At 49.3% G+C, this 23230-nt stretch overlaps 6 protein-coding genes across 6 annotated transcripts; 2 read left to right on the forward strand and 4 right to left on the reverse strand.

Annotated features, from left to right (window-relative positions):
* Positions 1–4185: 4185 nt before the first annotated feature.
* On the forward strand, positions 4186–7455 carry N7496_008655 (NRPS-like protein biosynthetic cluster; the record flags this gene model as incomplete). Its single annotated transcript, XM_056701574.1, has 4 exons — positions 4186–4467; positions 4526–4793; positions 4856–7011; positions 7066–7455. 4 exons carry the CDS (start codon positions 4186–4188, stop codon positions 7453–7455), a joined length of 3096 nt encoding a protein of 1031 aa, XP_056553637.1.
* A 183-nt stretch (positions 7456–7638) lies between these two features.
* On the reverse strand, positions 7639–8874 carry N7496_008656 (uncharacterized protein; the record flags this gene model as incomplete). The annotated part of the gene is made up of 3 exons (XM_056701575.1): positions 7639–7802; positions 7856–8145; positions 8219–8874. 3 exons carry the CDS (start codon positions 8872–8874, stop codon positions 7639–7641), a joined length of 1110 nt encoding a protein of 369 aa, XP_056553638.1.
* A 1204-nt stretch (positions 8875–10078) lies between these two features.
* Positions 10079–12216, forward strand: N7496_008657 (alkaline phosphatase; the record flags this gene model as incomplete). The annotated part of the gene is made up of 4 exons (XM_056701576.1): positions 10079–10194; positions 10271–10473; positions 10524–10724; positions 10778–12216. The coding sequence occupies 4 exons, from the start codon at positions 10079–10081 to the stop codon at positions 12214–12216; spliced, it is 1959 nt and encodes a 652-aa protein (XP_056553639.1).
* A 3376-nt stretch (positions 12217–15592) lies between these two features.
* N7496_008658 (zinc-dependent alcohol dehydrogenase family protein) lies at positions 15593–16895 on the reverse strand (the record flags this gene model as incomplete). Its single annotated transcript, XM_056701577.1, has 4 exons — positions 15593–15714; positions 15773–16526; positions 16588–16656; positions 16710–16895. The coding sequence occupies 4 exons, from the start codon at positions 16893–16895 to the stop codon at positions 15593–15595; spliced, it is 1131 nt and encodes a 376-aa protein (XP_056553640.1).
* An 825-nt stretch (positions 16896–17720) lies between these two features.
* On the reverse strand, positions 17721–19538 carry N7496_008659 (sugar porter family MFS transporter; the record flags this gene model as incomplete). The annotated part of the gene is made up of 5 exons (XM_056701578.1): positions 17721–18112; positions 18166–18746; positions 18799–19036; positions 19099–19375; positions 19434–19538. 5 exons carry the CDS (start codon positions 19536–19538, stop codon positions 17721–17723), a joined length of 1593 nt encoding a protein of 530 aa, XP_056553641.1.
* Positions 19539–20529: 991 nt separating this feature from the next.
* Positions 20530–21988, reverse strand: N7496_008660 (FAD-binding oxidoreductase; the record flags this gene model as incomplete). Its single annotated transcript, XM_056701579.1, has 2 exons — positions 20530–21294; positions 21362–21988. The coding sequence occupies 2 exons, from the start codon at positions 21986–21988 to the stop codon at positions 20530–20532; spliced, it is 1392 nt and encodes a 463-aa protein (XP_056553642.1).
* Positions 21989–23230: the final 1242 nt, after the last annotated feature.

Here is a 23230-nt window from a genome sequence, read left to right on the forward strand (position 1 = left end):
GAAAGAGAGTTGGTGCAAGTTTGAAGCTTGGAACGCCTCACGTGTTGTTGTCGGTGGTCGAATGGAGATTGCCTTTTTTTTCGTCGTTTCCCTCTCTCTTCTCCATCAAATGTGGAGCCCACGTCGCGAACTTCCTTGGCAATCTCACTTATCTCGCTCCATACTTCGTATGCTCGATGCAGTCTACGGATGTACGAAGCATAAGGTACGTCGGCCCATTCCACCGGATGCCAATATTGTTTTTTTTTTCCTTCCGATGAACTGGACCCGTGGGGGTATAGACGAACGCTGGCCATCCAAGTGACACACTTAGTGCAAGTCCCAACGCCCGCAGATCAAGTTCAGCTTCTAACGGCTGCAGGCTGTCATTCTCCACTCGTGTTAATTGGCCACGAGGAGCTCCCCGCCCAGTTCCCTCGCCGTGGTCGCGTCCCTTTTCCTATGCTCTTCGGTGCGTTCGCAGGTCTGCATCACTTCTGTAGTCGACTTCCCAATGACGTTCGCTGCAGAAGATCGACTTCGATCATCGCCTTCCAAAGCATTTGATGCTGTCTTTGCCAGGGTGCTCCATTGTGGAGAAAGAGAGAAAGGGCCAATTTGGAATTCGAGAATTCTCCGAGACGGGGGCCCTTTCTGCCCAACCACGTTGCGCCGTTTACTCCATTCAGGATTCAACCCTATCACCACCAGGCTCGGGCTGGCTTGTCTGGTGGAATTCTCGGCTCCAAGCCCATGACAACGAGAATCAGGGGGGCCGGGTCTCACTATTCCATGGAATGACGAATATGTTCCAATTGGCCAATCCAGGGCCCACCTTCCACCTGGTTGATCGTCGCGCATTTCTCTCGTTCAATCTCGGGGGTCTGCTTATCTGGGCAGGAGTTAGCCACCCGACAGCATGGTAACTGGCATGATTCAAGCGCGCCCCACTTGTCAGTGGCTTCTCTCCAAGCCCAAAGACAGCGGAAGAGCCGGGGCGGACAGTTATCCACAGTCTTGCGTTTTCCATAATCCTGTCACGACGCACCAGGACTGATCGGGATGGCTATCTAACGCGATGCTTTTGATAGAGTGCTACTAGCGTGCCTCGACGCAATACTCTTGCTAACAAAAGGACTCTGTCTAGACCCGGACGGGCGTTGCCTTGCGAGGTCTGTAATACTTTGACATGGCGCTAAGGGACACATTCCAATGCAGCTAACCCCGCCACAGAACGTGGGAATCCCACATTGGTCCATCCTGATCACAGTCATGTCGGTACCTTTTGCACTTGCATTGGAAGCTGGTCCCGGGCCATGGAGATTGTGCATCCGTCGTTACTTGACCAGGTGAGCTTTGGGAACAGAAGATGCAAGCTCTGCATTTGTCGGGTTAGACCCCGCGATCAATGATATCCTCGGGGTCCTGTCATGCTTGTAGATCGCCTCCATAAATATATTCGGGCCGCTCGGTTGCCTTTATCTGTATATCCGACCTCAAAATTGAGACTTTGCGTTGTTGATTTGGAATACTACTGTGTACATCGTTGATGGCCACGGGGGTACAGTGCGCGGGCGAGGGTGGACATCATGGCAAATTCCGCGATGCGATTGGTTTAAACTTGGTTCACTGAGCGCTGATAGACTTCCCTCGGTCCGTCTGGATTGTTCACTCGAGCGGGGTGAGGGGTACATGCCAAAGTCTGGAAATTCTTCTCCATTCAGCACGGATTCCAATTGAAAATGGCTATGATCGCGGAGGAGAACAATTCAATTTGGCGCATGTGCGTACATTGGTAACCAGGAACCTTAACTACAGTCTAACACAATGCAGTGGACCTGCTAGCTAAGAAGTATGAGAACAGAACACGTAAAACATTGCCAACCTAATCCCCTAACCCTCAATTCTCTACTACGTACTCTATCCCCCTACCTCGTTTTCTTTTCTCTCCCTCTCTCTCTCTCTCTCTCTCTCTCTCTCTCTCTCTCTACCATATCAAAAACATCACACCGCCGTTTTTCCCGATATGGAGCCACGGGAATGACTCGCAACAATCCCTGCTCGCAGTAGATCGTTCAACGGGTGGAAACTAACAAAGCGCTTCCGTCGGAGCCGACGCCTAGGGGGACACGCTTCAAAAGTCCCAGATTCAGTATTCCCTGCATCCGATTGGACTCGAATTCAATACAACATACAACCTCATTTCTTTGTCTGGTCAGGCACTGCTACCGTTAGTGTCTTTCGCCTTGTTATTAGACAACAATAGCCCCATTCAAGCGAACCGCATCCCAGCGAGTCATGCTATGTAGTTGCGAGTCAGCGGCTAAACAGATAATGGCGGGCGATCCCCAGCCTCGTCTATTCATTTGAGAAGGCCACACGACTTGCAAGCGAGAGCTGTGGGATGCTCAGATAGGAAATTGGCTCGAGTTAACTATAGCCTTGTTGTAGTGGTTGTACGAGGATCTTGGTTGAGGGCCTGTTACCTGACTCGGATGAGTTTTCCTAGGTTTTTTTTCCATCGCTTTGTGGCTTTCTATGTGTTTGTGAGTCTTTTGTTCTCTATCGCTTTGTGAGCTCTTTGTCAATGACATGCTCGTCTATCACTTTTTTTTCTTGGCGGCCTTGCCAGCGAAGATTTGAGTTTTTTTTTCGTTTCTGGACTCTTTTTGATTGTCTTTATCTCTATTTCCATGTTCTTCCCCCTACGAGATCATGGAGAAGATTGACTGATAGGACATCCATCGCAGAGCCCATGGGGGTTCTTATTGGAAGCCAGCCATTTTGCTATCAATTTTGATATTTGCTGTGCATCAAATAAATAATGTCTTCCGCTTTTCGCTTTCTCATGTCCTCCAGCCGGACCCAGTCTTTGGCCACGTGCCTTGGGAGAATGGGAGGTTACGTTCGCTTGTTAGTATGTCCTATGCCCAAGGGATACTGACTGGCCTCAGATTTTACATTACTTGGGTGCTTTCTATCATCTGTTACTGATATATGCTTATAATCTAGTGATCTTATCAACCTCTTCTAATCTGATCCGATCTGTGTGATAGGTCACAAACTCATACTTTTGTGTCTCCCCTCGCTCGCCGTCTCCTAGGTCGTCGGATATTTTCCTGACAAATCGCTTCGATTCTCAATACCCGCGGTTTACCATTTCTGGCAGTCTGGCAGACTGACATCACGGAGAGCTTTATCGTGGACTGTGTGGTTTGATCACTCGGTGTCTGCTTACTTGAATTGACGCACTATCTAGACGATTTGACTAGCGACAGCCTTCTGTTGGTTTGCACCCGGCGGATTACTTTCTCGCAAGTGGCTGGCTGGTACCATTGCTTTTAAGGGCCCATTCGCCGCCCGAGATCATGACCATATGTTCCTGATTATCTACGAGCAAAGCAAGACTCCTATTACAACAGCAGACACTCTTCCTTGTCCAATGGGTTCTGCATCCGCCGATCTCTCGCCGTTGTCTCGCCTCGCAAACCCGTGCTGAGGTCGCTTTGCCTATAAACTATAAATATATGCGCCGTCTTCAAACGAAAGCAAAGCAAAGACATACTAATCAACAGAATCCGTCTCCCCTCTAGTCTTTATCGATATGGGCGTATACGCCGGTACGATCGCAAGCACTGTACACCGCCAGTTCTCGAGGCATCATCAGTTTTTGTTTTCTCGCGCACGCCGAGGACACTCGAGATTCGTGGAGCTGAAAACTCCTCCTCCACAGCCAATCGATGTCGAACACAGTACCAAAGCCACAGAGGGCTGGTATACATGAACTTCTGCAGAAGATGCAGCTCTTGCAGCTATATGACCACATACCCCATACAACACGGTCGCTCGTGCTACCTGGAGCGAGGCACTTGCAGGACCCAAAAGCTCAGCTGCATCTACTCGAACAACAATTGGACAGTCAAGTTGCTCTGCAATCACCAAACAGTAGTTGTTCTGGGAGCTTCCACCAATTAGCATCGCGGATCGTAAATGCTCTTATGTTGTGCTACCTACTGCACAGCTTTAGCGCGGTGACTTTCGTCTGCTCCCGCAGAACACCCTATGATCGGCGGCTAGGTAGCATCAGGTGTAGATCCCCCCCCTTCCTTCGTAGCTAGGAATTGATACACAGCGTCCGAGTATAAATACCAGGCGTCTGCAAAATTTTTTTAATTTTTTCGATCGTGATCTCAGTAAATCGCTGCAATGGGATCGATTAGCCAAAACTCCACGGTCCTGCGTTTGCTCGACTCCATCTATGCACGGGATCCTGACGCATTGTATTGCCTTCACCCTGCCTCCGCTGAAGTCGCCGATGGATGGGTCGATATCAGCATTGCTGACGTGGTGAGCGCGACTAACCGGCTCGCGCTTTGGATCCATGAAAATGTGGCTTCGGCGGATGAACCGCAGGCTTTAGCGTATATGGGTGCGAACGACATTCGATATTGTGCGTTTGTCTTTGCGTGCATGAGATTGCGCCATACGGTATTATCTCACCGGTCCTTTGATTAGGGTGTTTGGTCGGGTCGCTAAGGGATAATAGGTTGTCTTCCTCTCGTCGAGAAACTCGGAGCCGGCGTCAAGCCATGTCCTCAATGCCGTGAATTGTTCTAAGTTTGTTTACACGCCTGAACGAAGTCGACAGGTCGATGAGATCAAGGCGGTCAACCCATCGTTGCAATCGTGGCTGGCACCAGATCTTTGGGATGTATTCGATCGTCAAGCGACTGCTCCTGTGCCTACCATCAAAGAGCCTGCAGAGGACCCGGAAGACCGAGTGGCGGTCTACATTCATAGTTCTGGAACTACTGGTTAGTACATGAGGTATTGACTGTAAAGCGAAGGCTAATGAGCACCTCGTTCCTCCCGTTAGGTATGCCCAAGCCAGTCCCCATGACGAATGGCTACTTCATCGCCCTGCAAAAGATATGCGAACTACCAACGCCCGAGAATCGGATCGGGAGCATCGTTGCAGTCGCAGGAAAGGGCAAGCGAGTCCTTTCCGTAAGCCCATTCTTCCATCTTATGGGGATGCTCAACATGATGATCCCAATTCTGGCAGATACGCCATTCGTGTTGACTCACGAAAAGCCCTTGACGGTTGATCTCCTGGCCCAAGTCGTGAAACATGGCCAGCCCAAGACTGCTAACTTGGCACCGTCGATGCTTGAAGAGCTCTCTACCTCTGAGCTTGGCATGGAATGCTTGAAGACATTTGACATGCTTACCTTTGGTGGTGCACCCATGGCTCGGGAAGCTGGTGACCGTATTGCCGAGGTCGTCCATCTTCAATCCGTGCTTGGATCTAGCGAGTGTGCTATCTTCGGTGCTCTGAAGTATCAAGACAAGGATGAGTGGCCGTATCTTGAATTCAACCCCTTTGCTGGGTATGAAATGCGCGATGCGGGTGATGGATACTACGAGCTTGTAGTGCCACGAGGTGAAAATGGAAGCGCGCTGCACGCCGTGTTCCACACTTATCCAGACAAGGAGGAATATCAAACTGGGGACCTCTTCACTCCTCACCCAGAGAAGGAAGGCCTCTGGCTCTATGCCGGTCGGCGTGACGACGTGATTGTTTTGAGCAACGGTGAAAAGTTCAACCCAATTAATATGGAGGAGGTTATCTCTGGTCATCCCCTCGTTGCTCGAGCAGTCGTTGTCGGTCAAGGCCGGTTCCAATCGGGAGTTCTGATTGAGCCCGACTGGGAGTCATGGAATGGAAAACCCAGTGCCCTAATTGAAGAGATCTGGCTGTGCGTAAAGAAAGCGAATGAAGCGGCCCCTGGCCATGCTCAGATAATGAAGGACCGTGTCGGGGTTGCCTTGCAATCTAAGCCGTTCCAGTTGACGGCTAAAGGCACCATCAAGCGACGAATGATTGTCAATGACTATGCAGATGAGATCGATGCCTTGTATGCCGAAGCCGATCAGCTTGATGTCGCCCAGATCCCCAAAGATGCTAGCCGGTCGGACATTTCTACCTATGTCGCATCAGCTCTGTGTGATATCTTGGAGGTGAAAGACTTTGATGAAAATGCAGACATTTTTGCATCCGGTCTTGATTCCCTCCAGACCCTGCGCTTGGGCCAGATCCTGCAAGCTTCTTTGCAATCTGCTCGTCCAGACCTGGGGGCCGCATTCACCAGCCCACAACTATATTCGTTGCCAACAATTTCTCAACTCACCGAGTATATCCATAACATTCTCCAAGGACAGGATACTGCCCCTGCCACCGCGGTGGTTGAAACCGAGAGCGACCGAGAAACAAGAATCGCCGACCTAGTCAGCAAATATTCCGAGGGCTTCGGTCAGAATCATGCTGTCATTCTCACTGGTTCAACGGGTTCTCTAGGATCCTACTTGTTATCCGAGCTTATCCGCGACTTCAGCGTTACCAAAATCTACTGCCTCAATCGATCAGAAGATGCTGCCCCAAGACAGCTTCAGAGTCTCCGCGAAAAGGGACTCACTACGCTTAACCATTTCCCTCGGCGAGTCGAGTTCCTCCAGGCTCAGTTTGGTGCTGAGAAGCTAGGGCTTGATGAAGCCAAGTATGACGAGATGTTGCAGGAGGTTGACACTATCATTCACAATGCCTGGAAGGTGAACTTTAACCACCGAGTGGAAGCCTTTGAGAACCCACATATCGAGGGTGTGCGCCGTTTGGTGGAGTTTAGCGTTGCCAGCGAGAAGACAGCTCATATTCATTTCATTTCGTCCATCTCCACTATTGAAGGGTACAACAAGGGACCTTCCATCCCGGAGGTAATCTTCGACGACCCTAGTTCTGTGCTCCGTCAAGGGTACGGCGAGTCGAAGCACGTCTCTGAGAGAATCTGTGCTATGGCATCGGCCAAATGTGGTGTCCCGACAAGCATCCACCGCGTGGGCCAAATTGGAGGTCCAACCACCGAGCTGGGAATGTGGAATAAGCAGGAATGGTTGCCGTCCCTAGTTGCAGCTTCCAAGACTATCAAACAGATTCCAAACTCACTGGGTTCGGTATCGGTGCAATGGGTTCCAGTGGTATGTTTCGCCCTAGTCATCTCATGCATCCACAACTAACAGAACATTTCGCAGGATGTCTGCGCCAAAGTGATCACCGATATCGTTCGCACCCGACGCTCCACGCAGGAGGATGAGCCATGTGCGGCGTTCCATATTGTCAACCCCAAGGTCGCTGGTTGGCAATCGCTCATCCCGGCTGTGACAAAGTATTTCGATGTCGAGCCTGTTGATATTCAGACTTGGATCGCAACGCTGGAGAGTTTCACCAACCCCACGGAAGATGATCTGCGTGACAAGCCTGCTCTCAAGATCTTGGACTTTTTCAAGGCGATCGCGTACTCCGATGAGGCAGGGCCATCGACAGAGACGACCAAAACACAGGCTGCCAGCAAGACCTTGCGACGATTGCAGGCGATTGATGCACCATTGATGGAGAGGTGGATCAACCAATGGAAGTTCTGAGTCGGGCTCGAGATCAGTCCTCGGGGTCTCCTCACTAGAAAATCATGTAAGACCCCACAATACTATGATTCAAATGAAATATATAAGATCCGAGATTATAAAGAATAAAATATACATAAGCAACAGCAAAGATTCAGGGTTAGTGTCGACGCTTAACGAACCAACCAGAAGGTGTACACTCAGTTACAGCATCTGCATGACCAAGCCTTCCTTGAGTGCCTTAATCGCCTCCTTATCCAGCGGATCTTTGCGATCAAAATGGGCCTTCTTGCGCTGTGGTGCAGACATGGTGGTTATGTCGAATTGGTCTCCCCCAGTGTTTGTTCTTTCCTGAGCTGCTTCAGCTCCTGTGCAAAGCCCCACGGGTCATTCTTCTTAGCCGTGGGCGCGGGCAGCGAACCCTTGCCGGTCGCAGGCACTGGTTCCTCCAGCTCACTATCCTCTGGCACATCACGAAGGACAATATTGTGCTTCGCGGCATACGCATACAGATATTTGGGGAGGTCCTCGGTGCCCTCATTGTCTTCCGCGAACGCATCGAGGCGGATAGCTAAGCCCATGACCATACCAATATTCTTGATCTCAGAGTCGGGTTTCAGGAGGTCGAGGCGCTCGAGGGTTGCCATCATCGCGAGGAACATGGTTCGAACGGCATGAAGGAACATGTCTAAGCCATCGCCATCATCGATCCTGGAAATTGATTAAACATTAGATGAGAAACAGTGAGGCGGGACGGGGCGAGAAGGCAAGAAAGACAACATACATGAACAAAGCGGCAGGGTCGTAGCGAAAGAAGAACAGCATCACGGCCTCGCAGATGTACCACTGTTGTTTCCAGTCATCCTTGGCTTCCTCGAAATCGAGGAGCAAGTTGCCAAGCACTTCCACCAACCCGTAGCCGTAGAAGTCGTTGTAGAGGTACATGTCGAACATGTCCGGGTTACGTAGATCGCAGAGGATGGAAGTCGTAGTGAACTTCTGAATGCCTCCCAGGGACAAAGAGTATGGGTGGTCAGGATGTTCTTCGATTGGCTTTTGGCAAAGGCAGGTCTTTCCTCCATCACATGGAGGGAGATCATCAGTCTTCTTGGGCTCACCCTCGCCCTCGCCTTCATCTTCGCCGTCCTCATCTTCATCCTCCTCGTCGTCGTCATCCGATCCGACAATTTGTCGGCACTGACAGGCAAACTTCCAGAGAGAGTCGGGATTGCGTGCGATTATCGTGCGGAATTCCGTGTCAGCGTTTGCAGAGCCAGAAAGACCCTTTGACCAGCGCTTGCTGCGAGGAACCTGGGGCTTCTCGGTGGCGTTCTCGGGAGTATTGTCAGGAGCATTATCGGTAGCATTGTCGGTGCTGGCTTTGGTCTTTTTGGATGCGACGTCGGCCGCCGCGTCGGTGGACTTTCTCTTGGGGGCCATGTTGATAGGCAATTTGGTGTGTCTTAGGAGGAATTGTGAGTCGGAGGGTTGCAGGAGTGTCAGCGATGGAATAGGGGGTTGTGACTGATAAATCACTTGAGGGAAACGCGACACGACGCGTCCCGCTCAACCTGAACCGAGTGACGTCAGTAAACAGCACCCACCAGAAGTACAGTAGTCCAACTGGGATTATGACGTTAAGATGGATGCCGACGATCAACATCTATAGGGTGATCTCATGTATTTTTGCAATTGGAAAGGGCATTGCTGCAAGATTCACTAACATTAAGAACAGTTTTGCTCCATTTGGCCGGAGATATATATTCTGCATAAGTTCGAGCCCTGGTTCTCAGGCTAAACTTAATCTGTCCTTGATTTTAGGTTACAAACTGCCTAAATACCTGCTAGGTAGAGAATGAACCAATTCCATTAGCAACCAGGATCACATTCACCATACTAGGCTTCATTAGAACTTTAAGAGGGCAGTAGCTGGCTAGTAGGGAGGCGTTGTGATTGGTTGGTGCATCTAAAGTTTGTTCTTGTATGCAGCAGAGCTACAGTATGAGCAGAGCTCTATGCCATTCTATAGGCCATTGTGTATGCGCTCAAACTCTATATTTTGAGTGACTTGGGAGAATCAAATTGTATTTTGAAAATGGACTATCGCTTATGACAACTAACAACCAGGCACCCTCGATCGAGTCCCTGCCAAGCCCTCGTGGGAAGCGGAGGGCCAAGACTGGATCGCTTGGCAAAAAAGCCCCCCCAAGACTTCCAAGACTTCCAAGACTCTGAAGCTTTCCAGACAACGTACACGAGTCCCGCACGTGCAGATGCTGCTTGAATACCATTTGTTAAGTTCAATCTACTTGTATAAGCGGGTTAACATCCCCGCTAGTACAATGCCCAGCATGGTGACACCATCGGAAGTCACCTAAACCCTGCACGTTGTAGAGAGGAGAGCCTCTAGCGGCCATGCGATCGCAACACGCCGGAGATTTGATCGTTTGCTTTCTGGAAGCTCGCTTGGCAAGAGATCAGGCAGGAGATCTTATCTCGGGAACCTGCTTCGTGCAGCTCCTGTCTGGCTGCCCTTAAAAGTCCATTTCTCACCTCCCCTCTTCTTTCCTTTCTTCTTCCTCCCCCTCCACCCCCTCTTCACCTTCTCTCTTCCAACCTTCTTCGATCAGACCAGCAGGCAACCATGCAGGCTCTATCGTTCCTCTTCGTGATCGCAGCTGTGATCTCCTTCACAGCTGCTCAGACTCACCAGCGTCTGGGCGGCTGCCCTGACCTGGGTTGCGTGTTCCCTCCAGACCAGTATGTATCCCACCCTCAATGATACAAAACACTCTGTGGAAACAGGCTGATAATGTCTTTTCTACCCTCCCTTTAGGGCTGATTTCCTTCCTGGTCAATTCTTCGATATCCGTCTTGAGGTCCACTCTCCTATCAACGGCTCTGAGGCTCGCGTTGGTGAACCTGACCCTAACTTCACCTTCACCATCGCCAAGAAGGGTCACGAGGGCGTGCCGGCTACCAAGTTCTTTGGCCAGGATGAGCCAAAGCTGGAGCACTGGGACTTCAGCTGGTACGAGGGTAAGAACCTGCCCCAACGTTGTGTTTGGTCCACTAGCTAATCAAAATAGATCGCTTCGCTGAGGATGCTCACACACCCTCCGTTGTCAACGTCACTTCCAAGATCTTCCGTCGTGTGGCTCTTAAGGAGCCAGGTGAGTATGAGGCTACTCTCACTTATTACGGAACCCGGAAGACCGTCGCCAACTGGCTCGTTCGGAAGGTGCCGACTAAGCGTCGTGCTAAGAACGTCATCCTTTTCATCGGTGATGGTAAATCAGTCAAATCACCCCTGTTGATATTATATTCTGCTAACAAGTAATAGGAATGACTACGAACATGATCACTGCTGCCCGTCTCATTGCCCACAAGAGCATCAACGGCAAGTATATGACCAAGATGGCCCTGGACAAGTTCCCCGTTTTGGGCCACCAGATGACCCACTCCATGGACTCGTTCATCACCGACTCGGCCAACTCTGCCACTGCTCTGTACTCTGGCCACAAGACCACGGTCAATGCTCTCAATGTGTACGTCGACTCTTCCAAGAGTCCCTTCGACGACCCCAAGTTTGAGACCATTGTGGAGATCTTCCGTCGCCAACATCCCAATGCCGGTGTCGGTATCCTGTCCACTGCTTTCTTGGCCGATGCCACTCCTGCTGCCTTGACCGCTCACACCAGCAAGCGTGGCGAGTATGACCATGTCATCAGCACCTTCTACGAGGGATTGACCAACTATACCTGGACGGAGTGGACTGGTCCTGACGTTCTTCTTGGCGCCGGTGCTGAGAACTTCCTCAAGTCCGAGGAGGCCTCGCGTGAGTACTATGACTTGTTCGCCAAGAAGAACTACAACGTCGCTTGGAACAAGACTGCCCTGCAAAAGGCACCAAATGAGGACAAGCTGCTGGGTGTCTTCTCCAAGTCCAACCTCCCAGTTTGGTTGGACCGCAACGTCTACACAGCAAACCTCCTGAACAAGACCAACTACCCAGATGGTTCTGGTCGTGACGCTGATGATCTGCCCGGTCTCAAGGAGATGACCCTCAAGGCCATCGATGTGCTACACCAGCGCAGCGGCAAGGAGGGTTGGTTCATGATGGCCGAGGCTGCTAGTATCGACAAGCAGATGCACACTCTGGACTACGACCGTGCCCTGGGTGACCTGCTCGAGCTTGATGACACCGTCAGTGCCACCATCAACAAGCTCAAGTGCATGGGCGAGCTGGAGGACACCTTGATCCTCGTCACCGCGGACCACGGCCACGGTTTCGACGTCACCGGCTCCGTCGATACCAAGTACATGGAAGCCCAGCACGACGACCGCAGCAAGCGCAACGCCATCGGCTACTACGAGAACTCCGGTCTGTCCCAGTACACTGTTGGTGGACCCAACTCTCTGCGCTACTCGGAGGGTGTTCACTTCCCCAGCCACTGGGATCCTCGCTACACCCTGCACTCCGGCGTTGTCGCATTCCCTGACCACCGCGAGAACTATGAGGTTCACAAGGACGGCCCACGTACCCCCGCTGTATCTACTAAGGGCGATAAGATGGGGAACATTGCCAACTACAAGGATGCCGTTACTGGCTACCTTGTTAACGGAACCTTGCCTGTGGATGCCTCCCAGGGTGTTCACTCGCTGACTGACGTGCCCGTGTTTGCGCGCGGCCCCTGCCAGGAACTTTTCGGTGGAGTTATTAACTCTATCGACATTTTCTTCGGCATGGCTGAGTGCCTGGGTCTGTCGGAGAGCAAGTGAGATGGTGAGAATGAGGAAAATAATGCGTAGCTCTGGACAACAGACGCTGCATGAAAGTTAGTTAGCTTCTGATTTTGGATCTTTAGCGAAATAAAGTAATCCATACGAGATCTTTTAATATTCAACCTCACTTATCCTCCCTTTAGGTTCCTGTGACCCTGTTCAAGTTCAATTGCTCGAGTTTATAGAGTTATGTTAGATATACCAAATCGGGTTGTTTGAGATAGTAATCATCAAGATCGGAAATCGAGCTGAATAGGGCACGGGTTGTGCGCAAAGATAATTTCGCGCGACTACACCAATCCTGTACGATGACAGTTAGGCTAGTGGATATATGGGAATGCATATCTCATGGCAGGAGTTCTGACTAGGAGGAAGCAGGTATAGCCCCGTCTGGAGATACCTTCATTGCTTCGAGGGAAATGACCTATGTTACTGAAGTGCTGTTTGTAAGAGCTCGTGAGATATTCTCTTTGTCCTTCGAGTACTATATAACGCCCGAGTCCCGGCATCATATTAGATCCTCTCCCCGATTATGTGACTGGCCGCGACTGTGCAACATACAGCCCAGCAAGTGGAGCATATTCATTGTAGCCCCAAATCACGGCATGTATACACACTGTTGTGGTACGCTACTCCGCAAAAACAGACTCGACTCCACATCCACGGTCTCGCAGATACTTGACTTTAACTCTTTGAGGTGACACGGACAGTTCTTGGTGTGATCCTACGGTTACCCGTGAAGAAATCGGATAGAATGGAAATCCCCCTCTGGTATCCGTTTTGTAATTGTGTTAGGGGAATATTCGTCCGGTTTCGGGCGAAAGATCAAGCAGAATATGATTTTGACAGGCAAAGGCTTTCATGGATGGGTATCTCGAGTCACTGGCGACACTAGAGTTTTGGTGAGACAGCTTCCGATAGCGCCGAGGTATGTCAAAACTAGCTTATCGGGTTAGTTCCACGCGTGTTACACTCAATGTGCTTGTTATGTGTTACTTGTTTTTGGAAATGTTTGTTTAGACGAGACGAGTGTCCGCACGGGTTCAACAGTTAACTGTCTCACTGCAAGTCCATCACTGATTGGGGTCTACTTTGGCTGTTTTTTCATCCTATTCCTGTTTGGTCTGGTCCACGACTCAACTTGATTTCTAACACACATGTCGTTGTCCCTCGCATATGAGAGCATTTCCAAGGCTGAATGATGATGAGCGTTGGGAGACTTTACTAAATCTCATTAGGAGAAAGGCCGGTATAGTCTGATAGTCCGGGAGACTGCAAACCGCTAAGTTACCAGGGAAAATATGATGAGTGCCTCTACGGGGATTATCATCATGCACGAGTAGAATATTTGGGGCCATGATTTGCATTTTCGTAATGAGTGACTTGGACCCTTTGGCCCTTAAACCCACCATCTGTTGAACCCACATCGCCGACACCTATCCATCAATCTCAGGCCAGCCTTGCATCATTAATAACATCGCCAAGTAATTAGTTATGCCAAATCCCAGCACCAAAGCTGAGAGATGGGAATAGCCAATTCGTTACATATTTAGGGAGTAAGGGTACAGGCTGACAGGTCCAAGGACGTTAAGGAAATGGTATATGGGGGGCTAGCGCCTACAATCATGGTGTTTAGCAAATGTACAGCATTAAGTCAGCGTGTAAGGAGTAATTACTCAGCGCTAAGGTGTAAGCCACTGTGCAAGAGATCGATTGATCCGGAGCAAGAATGTTCGGCTTTCCATTGACCTTAAAAACGTCGACAAAGCTCTTGAGCTGATCTCCGTTCAACACCACACGTTCTGAAACATTTTCAACTGGAACAGCTAAGGCTGCAACAGCAATGGAAACCAGAGTCCCGAAAATAGTTTGAAACTTCATATTGAAATTTTTGTCCTGCGGCTGAGCTCGTGTGAAGCTGGAAATATGCAAATCTGAGTCTTGATTCCTTGGTGAGTAGAAAGGATAAAAGAGAAGACAAGTCTCAGTCTTATATACTTGAGAGTTGCATCTGCTACGGATGCTTCGGCGCTGGACGGCTAGAGTTTGCGTCACACGGTTCGTGATAGTCAAATCAATAATTCCAGCTGGGTAGCAGTGTTACAGACACAACATCTAGCATCCATACCACCAAAATGACTAAAAGCTAACGTAAAAGCTGATATCAAAATCCTCTACAACAAATTCACTAACCTCTAATAGGTTGAATCTGTATTACCAGAAACCCACTCGGGGGGTTCCAGTGCGATTGTTCAAGTATGGCCCACATCATGGCATGGCATACGACCCACCCCATAAAGGACACTTCCCATGTAACCCTTAATTCGAACTGGATAGCTTTCTACAGATTTCAACCGAAAGGGAAGCAAAATATGACAAACGGATGATCGTAGCCCTTCCAGGCTTACTTCTGTACACTGCATGTCTATCTCTCTTGGCATCTTATCCCTCGGCATATACTTGGACTCAAGTCCAAAGTAGGTTAATTGAGCGAGATTATTGGGGTATAATGGTGGGTTATGACAAAGCTAAACCATTCAGGGAGGATCAGACATATTATGTATCATCCAACTTATCCAACTCAGTTACATGCAAAGTGCAGTGAGCGGGGCCCAAACACACAGTGACGATTCCCTGTTCGTAGCGAATTGGTACTCATAACATATGGATACATTCAGAGCAGGGTTGACTTACTGCAAAATATCCCTACACTGAATTTTGTAATGGTGCATCGGGTGATCACATTCTCACCCGAACCGGGTTGATGGGGAAGTGTATATAGAATATCCGCTAGGGTTGAGTTATCGCTCAAACCCGATGCGAAGCCGAGTTCAGCTGGTGACTTAGAATCCGGTGAGGCTCCAATGGAGTGACATAGGGTCACCAAAACGACTAAATACTTGATTATCTGTGCGGTTGGCATGTTAGAGGTTGTTGCTTTTCCGAGAAGATTTGAAGGAGGAGAGAGTCGAGGTGAGCGGGACCGGAGCATCTTAAATTAATCGTGCATGAGGACAGGTATTTGTTCAATATCTAAGTCTGCCATTTTGCAACACATCTCAGGCTACAAGTTCTATTGCGTGACCACCCGATTTGTCAAACTTTTACTTCGGGCAATACAATAAATACCTTTTGCTTTTGGTAACAACGTTCTGAGAAGTTTGATGGTCTTTTAATTTGTTTACAGGGGACAAGTTAATGGCACTCATAACAATGTAGATTTCGTCTGTCTTAGGCAAACCCTGTTCATCACTAAAATTCAGGTCTCGCTGCTATTCAGAGTGTGAAGAGTTTTATCTCACAGAGAGTTTAATGAGTTGTCACTAACAGAGGAATTAATGAGTTCTTCTTTGCTTTGTAGTATCTAGTTTTACTAGTCAAAGACTATTGCGGCTTTGATTACAGTCCTATTTTTCATTGCATCAAGACATGCCTGCCACTCCTCAAGTCTGAAAGTCTTGTTCACAATGCCGTCAACTTTGACTCTTTTCCGCTCTAATCAACGCGGGGAACCGTCAGTAACTATTAAATGGATGAATGTTGACAGACTTACCAAGATAGTCGATAGCAGCTGGAAACTTGTAGGTCTGGCTGAAAGAGCCAAGGACATTAATTTCTTCTTTGAAAATCATGTTTGGCGATATGCGAATACGATCGTTATCACCATAGACTCCATAGACCACTAGCTTCCCAGACTTGGTCACAAAGTGGATGGCATCCTCCAAAATTTTGGAGCTACCGGTAGCCTCGACGACAATATCGAATCCGTACGGGTTCTCCGCTTTGAGTTTTTCGAGTGTAGCTGCTGATGCCACCGACTCACGGGGGAGCTCCACATACTCATCCGCAGCATTGAGCGACTTAGCGAGATCCATTTTCAGCCCACCCGGTGCAGCAATAACGGTGTAACATCCGCCATTTTCTCGCAGTAGCTGGGCCAACATTAGTCCCGTGGGGCCCGCTCCGAATAAGAGTACCTTTGATCCCATCTGAGGGGCAATCTTATCCAGGCCATGTGCTGCACAGGCTGCAGGCTCCAGAAGAGTGGCATCAACATCGGACAAATCCTTGAATATAAACACCCGGTGTGCAGGGTAAGCGGCGTACTCTGCAAAGCCCCCGTCGACCATAACACCATGGGCGATGAAATTCTCACAAAATAGCTCCTTGCCTCGACGGCAATAGTGACAATGACCGCATAGCTCGGAATTGTCAGCGACTACACGGTCGTCGACTTTAAAACCCTGAACACCACTACCGAACGCCGCCACTACACCCACAGTCTCGTGGCCGGGGACAAGAGGAAACTAGATTAATCGGTTAGAAAACCCCATATCATCAGCCGCCACTGATTAGGGATCGACTTGCCTTTGCTCCAAACTCGCCATCATGAATATGAAGATCTGTTCCACACACTCCAGAGGCTTTCACTTTGATCTTCACGTGAAGTTAGAAAAACTTCATTCACCTCCCTTGCGGCAGATACATACTAATACATCCTGTTCACGGAGTTGCGGGAGGGCTTTCTCTACAATGCTGAATTTTCTGGCTTCGCTGTACTCTGTAATGATGACTTTCCGATTAGCGTGGTATTTTTGATGTTGACCCATTGGGAAGAGTGAAAGACCTAGAGCCCGCATAGATTGGGGCAAATTGAACAAGTCCGTACTGCCCATTTTCGAATCAATGGCGTGTGAAATGACAATGCAGTGTCAGTTTGCTTTCGTGGAAAGATTATCGTTGACTTGGTGAGGAAGATACCGAGAGACGACGGATTTTTATGTCAAGGAAGTCACAGATCATCTGAGTCGCCTCCGCATCGAGTACCTGCAAGCTGGAAGACCGAATAGTGTGTACATGACCAAGTAATACTCTGAACACAAGCAGCGGGATGGCAATTGCCGGGTCATGCGTGACGGGTCTGTGATTATCCTTCCGGCTTTAGTTGAGCCCCCGAGACGGGAGTTGTGGAGACAAACCCCGCACAATCTGGTCCTTTTGGCTCCTTCTCCCGAGTCCCCTGAAGAAGACTCTCAAAATATTGCGCCTATTTCTCTAATTGCAAACTGTACTCAGATCCATTGGCTATCCTGTTGGATACGAAATTTCATGCAAATATCCCCAAAAAGCTCTGCAACGAGATTACGCGGTGGTTGGAAATCCTAAGTTCTGGTTGTCCAGACTACGACCTCTCCACTCTTACGATACAATTTGGCGATCTAAATTTGCTCTATTCAGGTAAAATATTGAGGATCTTTGAGAGTTTGTTCACCGAAAGATGTGTGGTGGATATTCATGCCAAGGAGGCTTTGCCACGATAATAGAAGTAAACCATGAGGGAGTGTTTAATGATATTAATTGGCAAGTATTCTTTGTGAGAGCCTGCTAGAGAGGGTCATAATCGCTAAATATGTTCTCGCATCCATTTATTCCTAACTTGCAGGCTCCATATCTCAACTCTGATGACCTTCCCAGACAGTCTTTGGAATTCAACTGCTGTCTCACGCTTTGACATTCCCCATACTTTCAACATGTTCTGCCGCCTCGGCTCCGTCTTTGGCATGTATGATGTGCTCATCACGGGCTCTATATCTCTCAGGACGCTTTCTAGATATCGCTTCCTTATCAAGGCATGCAAGGAGCGGAGGATTGCCCCGATAGTAATCGTCCATGTCCTCCAAAGTGCGGCCAGCTGTCTCAGGGTAGAATAAGTAAACGGTTGGAACCATTGCCGCGTTCAGCACGATCCAGATGATATAGAACTTCCATCCAAGGTTTTGTATACCGATGGGAGTGATTTCGACGACCATGAAATTGAAGATCCAATTTGTAGCTGCCCCCAGAGCTGCTCCCTTCGTCCGCATTGTCAAGGAGTTTATCTCGGTGGGATATACTAAGCATACTGTTAGCATTTGAGTTCGGTTATCCGGAGGTAGTTTAACTTACACCATGGTACACCCTGCATACCAATTCCAAAGAAGACATAGTATAAGAAGAAAAATGCGACTGATGCAGAAGCCACCCGTTCCCTGTTTGGATAATCAGGCATCTCATTGTATCGAATTAGGGCCGTAATAAAAATGTAGCAGAAGCACATGCCCGCGGCACCGAACATCATAAGCACGCGTCGACCCCACCGTTCGACATTTGGAATGCCGATCATAGAGAAGCAAAGGTATTGGACACTGTTGCAGGCCGTGAGAAGTCTAGCCAAGCCTTCACTCAGCCCGACCGATTTGGTTAGGACTGTCGGTAAATAGTAAGACGTCACATTGATTCCTGTGAACTGTTGCATCGCTTGTGCTCCCATGCCCAAGACCAAGCGACGGATTGTCTTTGTCCCGGACTTTTCATGGGCTCTTCCACGTAAGATATCGCCAAAGCTCACACTGTTGGCTCGCTCATATTCCACGCTATATTGAATCTGGCTCATTTGAAGCTGGACAAAAACATCATTGGTGTCCTTATCCTCAAGATATGCAATGATATTAATGGCTTCTTCTGAACGGTCATGAGCGATGAGCCATCTGTGGAACGATCAGTATAGGACTTAGAACAAAGACAGCTGAATACACATACCTCGGTGATTCAGGGAGCCACGGAACAGTACAAAACAGAATTATGTTGAATAGAAACTGGAAGGACAAGGGGAAGCGCCAGGAGACCGGACCGCTGGCGAATGAAAGACCATAGTTGAGCCAGTTGGCAAGAGAAAAGCCAACGAGAACGAGGCAGTTCTCAAGGATAACCAATTTTCCTCGCCACTGAACCTTGGATGTCTCGACCTGCCAAATTGGTGCAGTAGAGGTATTCAGACCTATATTAGATGAGAATTAGATTACTCATCAGCCAAATATAAGGCTGCTCTTTCGGACATACCATTGCCAATTCCAGCAATAATTCGACCCGTCATCATTTGCGCCACGCTATAGGATGAGGCCTGCAAAAGGGCACCGATAGACATGACAATCGTGCCCACGATGACAGTGTTCCTGCGGCCAAGCCGCTCTCCCAGCCAGTAGGCAAGAATTGAACCGAGACAGCAACCCACATCATAGATGGCGGTTACAGTGCCCAGAAGTGTTGTATGGGTCGGACCCTCAAGACCGTGCAGTCGCAAAAAATCTTCTGAAATGACGACTCCACTGAAAACTCCCTAATTGACACCGTGAGTAAGGCCCCGTAAATCGGAGAATGAGTGAATATCGACATACTTGATCGTACCCGTAGAGAGTCATATCTGCACCACAGGCCAATGTGATCCAGAACGTGAGCCATCCTCCTCGGAGGCCAAAGTATGGGGTTTTCGACTTGAACATTTCTAGTGCAGAGTTATTCATACCCTATGGGTCTGATTCTTGAACAACATCCCCAATTTATATTCTCCACATCCATTTTGTGGAGCAGCAAAGGAGTCTGGCGTTCCGGGGTAATGTGGAGCTTATCGCAGTGCTTTTCCACGAACGTCATCGCGAAAGCCCCCGAGACGAGGACCGATAGCGGAATGTACTGATCAGCAGGAATGATCAAATGCTATGCAGATTCATCGGGACTAGAGCTGCGGTAATTGCGAAATTGCGGAGGATTGTGGGGTATTTCATGTATCGGCCTTCTTCCGACCGAAGATCCATGCGCCCGACACGGTGACTGCACAGACGTGGGTTCGCAATTTCGCGCTAATCGAGCATAAATCTTGATTCCTCGGGGCTATAGTTTATGAGCTAGGGGTGTGTATTGTATCAGCTTTTGACAAGGAGCATAAAGTATACCGTGCGTACGTATCTGTGGAAGCCTCAACGCAGGTATGTAGGTGCCAGGTCTTACGCATCTGACATGCCCGAACAAAGGGATGTCGCTATAGCACCCCCGCAGTGGAAGAAAGCATAGTTCGATAGTATCGGGGATTCGTGTCGTCAATTCATGGCGAATCCCACATTAGCTACTCTAGCTACTCTCGCTGACCATTTTCCCGGCATCGGTTAAACGGTAGTGTGGCCGGGAGAGTTATGATCCTGAGGAGTATCTAGAGCCTTGCAACATCCCTACGAGCAGCTATTAGTGGTGAAATAATTGCAGAGTCCCCCATTGGTAAAGGGGTCTGTACATACATACGCCAGCCTTATCGTAGCGACATATCTGACTTCCTTTACGCCCCCGTCTCGTGGCTAGAACTTACGGTTCAACAAGCAATCTCTATCAGCCGTCTATGAACACTTGACAGGATCAAGTCGGATTTTATAAGATAGTTCTGGGCACACTTTACATCTACCTAATTACATGCAAGTCCAACCTTACAGTCGAGTTGATCGCCTATTTCAAAGCCGGCACAGTCAAGGCAAAAACACCTTCCGGATCGACCTTTGCCTTTAAATCCTTCAACACTTCAGCGTTGGGACCATAGGTCTTCTCAAGCGCCTCAGCTGATGACTTGGCCTGGATGGTAGAATTATACACGGAGATATAACTTGTCGGCAGCAGATTCTCCGGATCGGCCCGCTCAATCTCTTCAGTAGTTTGAAGAGCCCACTGCTTTGACACTTCTTGGTCGCCACTTGTAGCAAATCCCAGAAGCTCCAGCATATAATGCGGCTCGCGGGTTGCAAAGACAGATGGGTGGTCTTGAGGTCCAGCAGATGGCCCGCGGAGTTGATGAATGGACACCATGCAACCAGGATCGGATGGCATAATGGCAAGATTGGGTCCAATTGTCTCAGCTATAAGCGGAGACATGCGCCGGACATTGTGCGAGAAACCAGAGCCGGCGAGGCTTGAGGGAATCATGGCGCCGTTGGCAACGAACCATTCTGGCATCGTGGTAGGGGCGACCATGTTTACCAGAAGAGGGCCAAGGCTACCGATATTTTCGCTCCATCGCTTTCCTTCCTCAATGTCGGTGCCGCTCCACAAGAACAGGGCGCCGAAAGCGCGACCCATGGGGCCGTTGAAACATATCTGTTGGATGGTGAGCTGTGGAGGTAGACCCTCGGAGTTGAGGAGCTCTTCGTAGGCTGCGTTAAAGTCGATAAAAGTCTTGGTGATATCAGTGGGATCGAACAAGATCGGTCCGGCAAGGAGCTAAAGGATAGCGAGGATGGTTAATTTTGACGGCACTAACGAAACGATTGTCAGGGCGAATACTTACGCTGCTAAGGGGATACACCTTGATCGTAAGATCAATAATCACACCGAAAAGGCCGCCAGCACCACGGATGCCCTCAAGAAGGACTCCATCAGCTTTGACAATATCACCATTGGGATTAACAACGGTAGCACCGAGAATTTGATCCACGCCCAGACCCCAGTGTGCCGAGAAGGGTCCATATCCACCGTACATGGCCCACCCGACATATCCAACCGTTGGAACTGCTCCCGTTGGGGTAGCTAATCCATGTTCCCAGAGCTTGTTGGCGAGCTCATCCTGTAAAATACCACCTTGAACCGTGGCGGTCTTGCGGTCAGACGAGATTGTGACATCAGTTAAAGCGCGCATGTCAATCAAAAGGGCATCTTGAACAACGCATCGACCCTCCAAATTATGACCACCCGATCGAATAGTGAAGGGAATCGAGTTGAGCTTGGCAAATTTGACCAGGGCGGCGACATCTGACGGGGATTGAGGCTGTACCACAGCCATTGGATTGTCCAGACGTGCACCGTTCCATGGCTTACGGGCTGCAGGGTACTCGGGAGAAGAGGGTAGGATGTATTTGATCGCGGGGTAGCCCTGGAGGAAGGTCTCGAGGGTGGTAAGCTGGGTGGTGCTGCCCATGTTGTGGGTGCTAGTAAGTCAGTAGATAATCAATGACGGCCTAGTCATCAAAAGATGGAGACAGCTCGTATTTATAGTCCATTGTGCCCCATCCATTTCGTAGGTACTCAGCCTTGCTGACGGTTGGTGAGATCCACACATTTCGATAAGGCCGACAAGGCCGACAAGGCCGAAGAGTGATCATGGGGAAAACGGTATAAGCGGATATTTGCGGGAAATCTGCGCGTAATTCCAAATTTCTGATTGGGATTCTGTCCGTATTTAGCAATCCCCTAAATCCGGACGCGCTCTCAAGGGACGTGTCGCGGTGATGGAAAAGGCCAAGAAGGAGATGCGGAGTGCAAGGGGCGATTCAGGCACCAAGGCACCCACTCTCAATGTCGCTGTCCCTTGGGTCTAGAAGTGTCTCCTCGGCACTGATCTTTTACCTATCATCGGTGCTTACAGTACTCTATCGAGGTGCGGGTATAGGGAGAAGTTCTCATGAATAGTATGGTCATTAAGTGTGTCATTCAGCTAACCCTCGACTCAAGATGGACGAATACATTGAAAATGGTCAGGATCCAGCAAAGGTCCTTCTCCACATGTACTATCAAATGCGATAACTAGATCTGCTCCACAGTTTCAGTAAATGGCTTCTCCATCTTCGTCGCCAGTGGATTCTCCCGTTCATTCGCAAAAGGGTCCACATGAGTTGAGCTAAACTTGCGCGCTGAAATACGTTGTTCGAACAACAGGTCAAGTTCAGCATAGGTACGTCCCTTAGGCTCGGGCAAGCGGAAGAAAGCCCACAAAAAACAGAAAAAGCACAGTCCTGCCCAGAAGAAACCCGCTTTTGCGCCCCAATCCCATGCGGATGGGTTGAGCATGCGTGGTGTGATGATATTAGTGATCAGGCCGCAGATATTATAGAAGTTGCGTGCAAGAACAATACTCTTAGTGCGTAGGCGTGTTGAGCTCATCTCAGAGACCAAAGAGTAGCAGATAGGCCCAACGGTAGCATCATAAGTGAATGCGTAAACGAGGAGTAGGGAGCCGACGGCCCACTGAGCCGGGATACTTTTTCTTGAAATGATACCCAGGAAGCCGATAATGAGTAGTATGATTAGTAGGCAACCCAAGCCACTCACATAGAGCGTTCGGCGACCAAATTTAGTCATCAACGGCCACGAACTGATTGTACCAATGGCGCCCAGGATATAAAGCACCATCGACATCGTGAATGCGTTGCTAGTGGCCATG

This window comes from Penicillium cataractarum (assembly GCF_028827025.1).
Source record: "Penicillium cataractarum strain IBT 29864 chromosome Unknown utg000007l, whole genome shotgun sequence".
Classification (NCBI taxonomy): domain Eukaryota; kingdom Fungi; phylum Ascomycota; class Eurotiomycetes; order Eurotiales; family Aspergillaceae; genus Penicillium; species Penicillium cataractarum.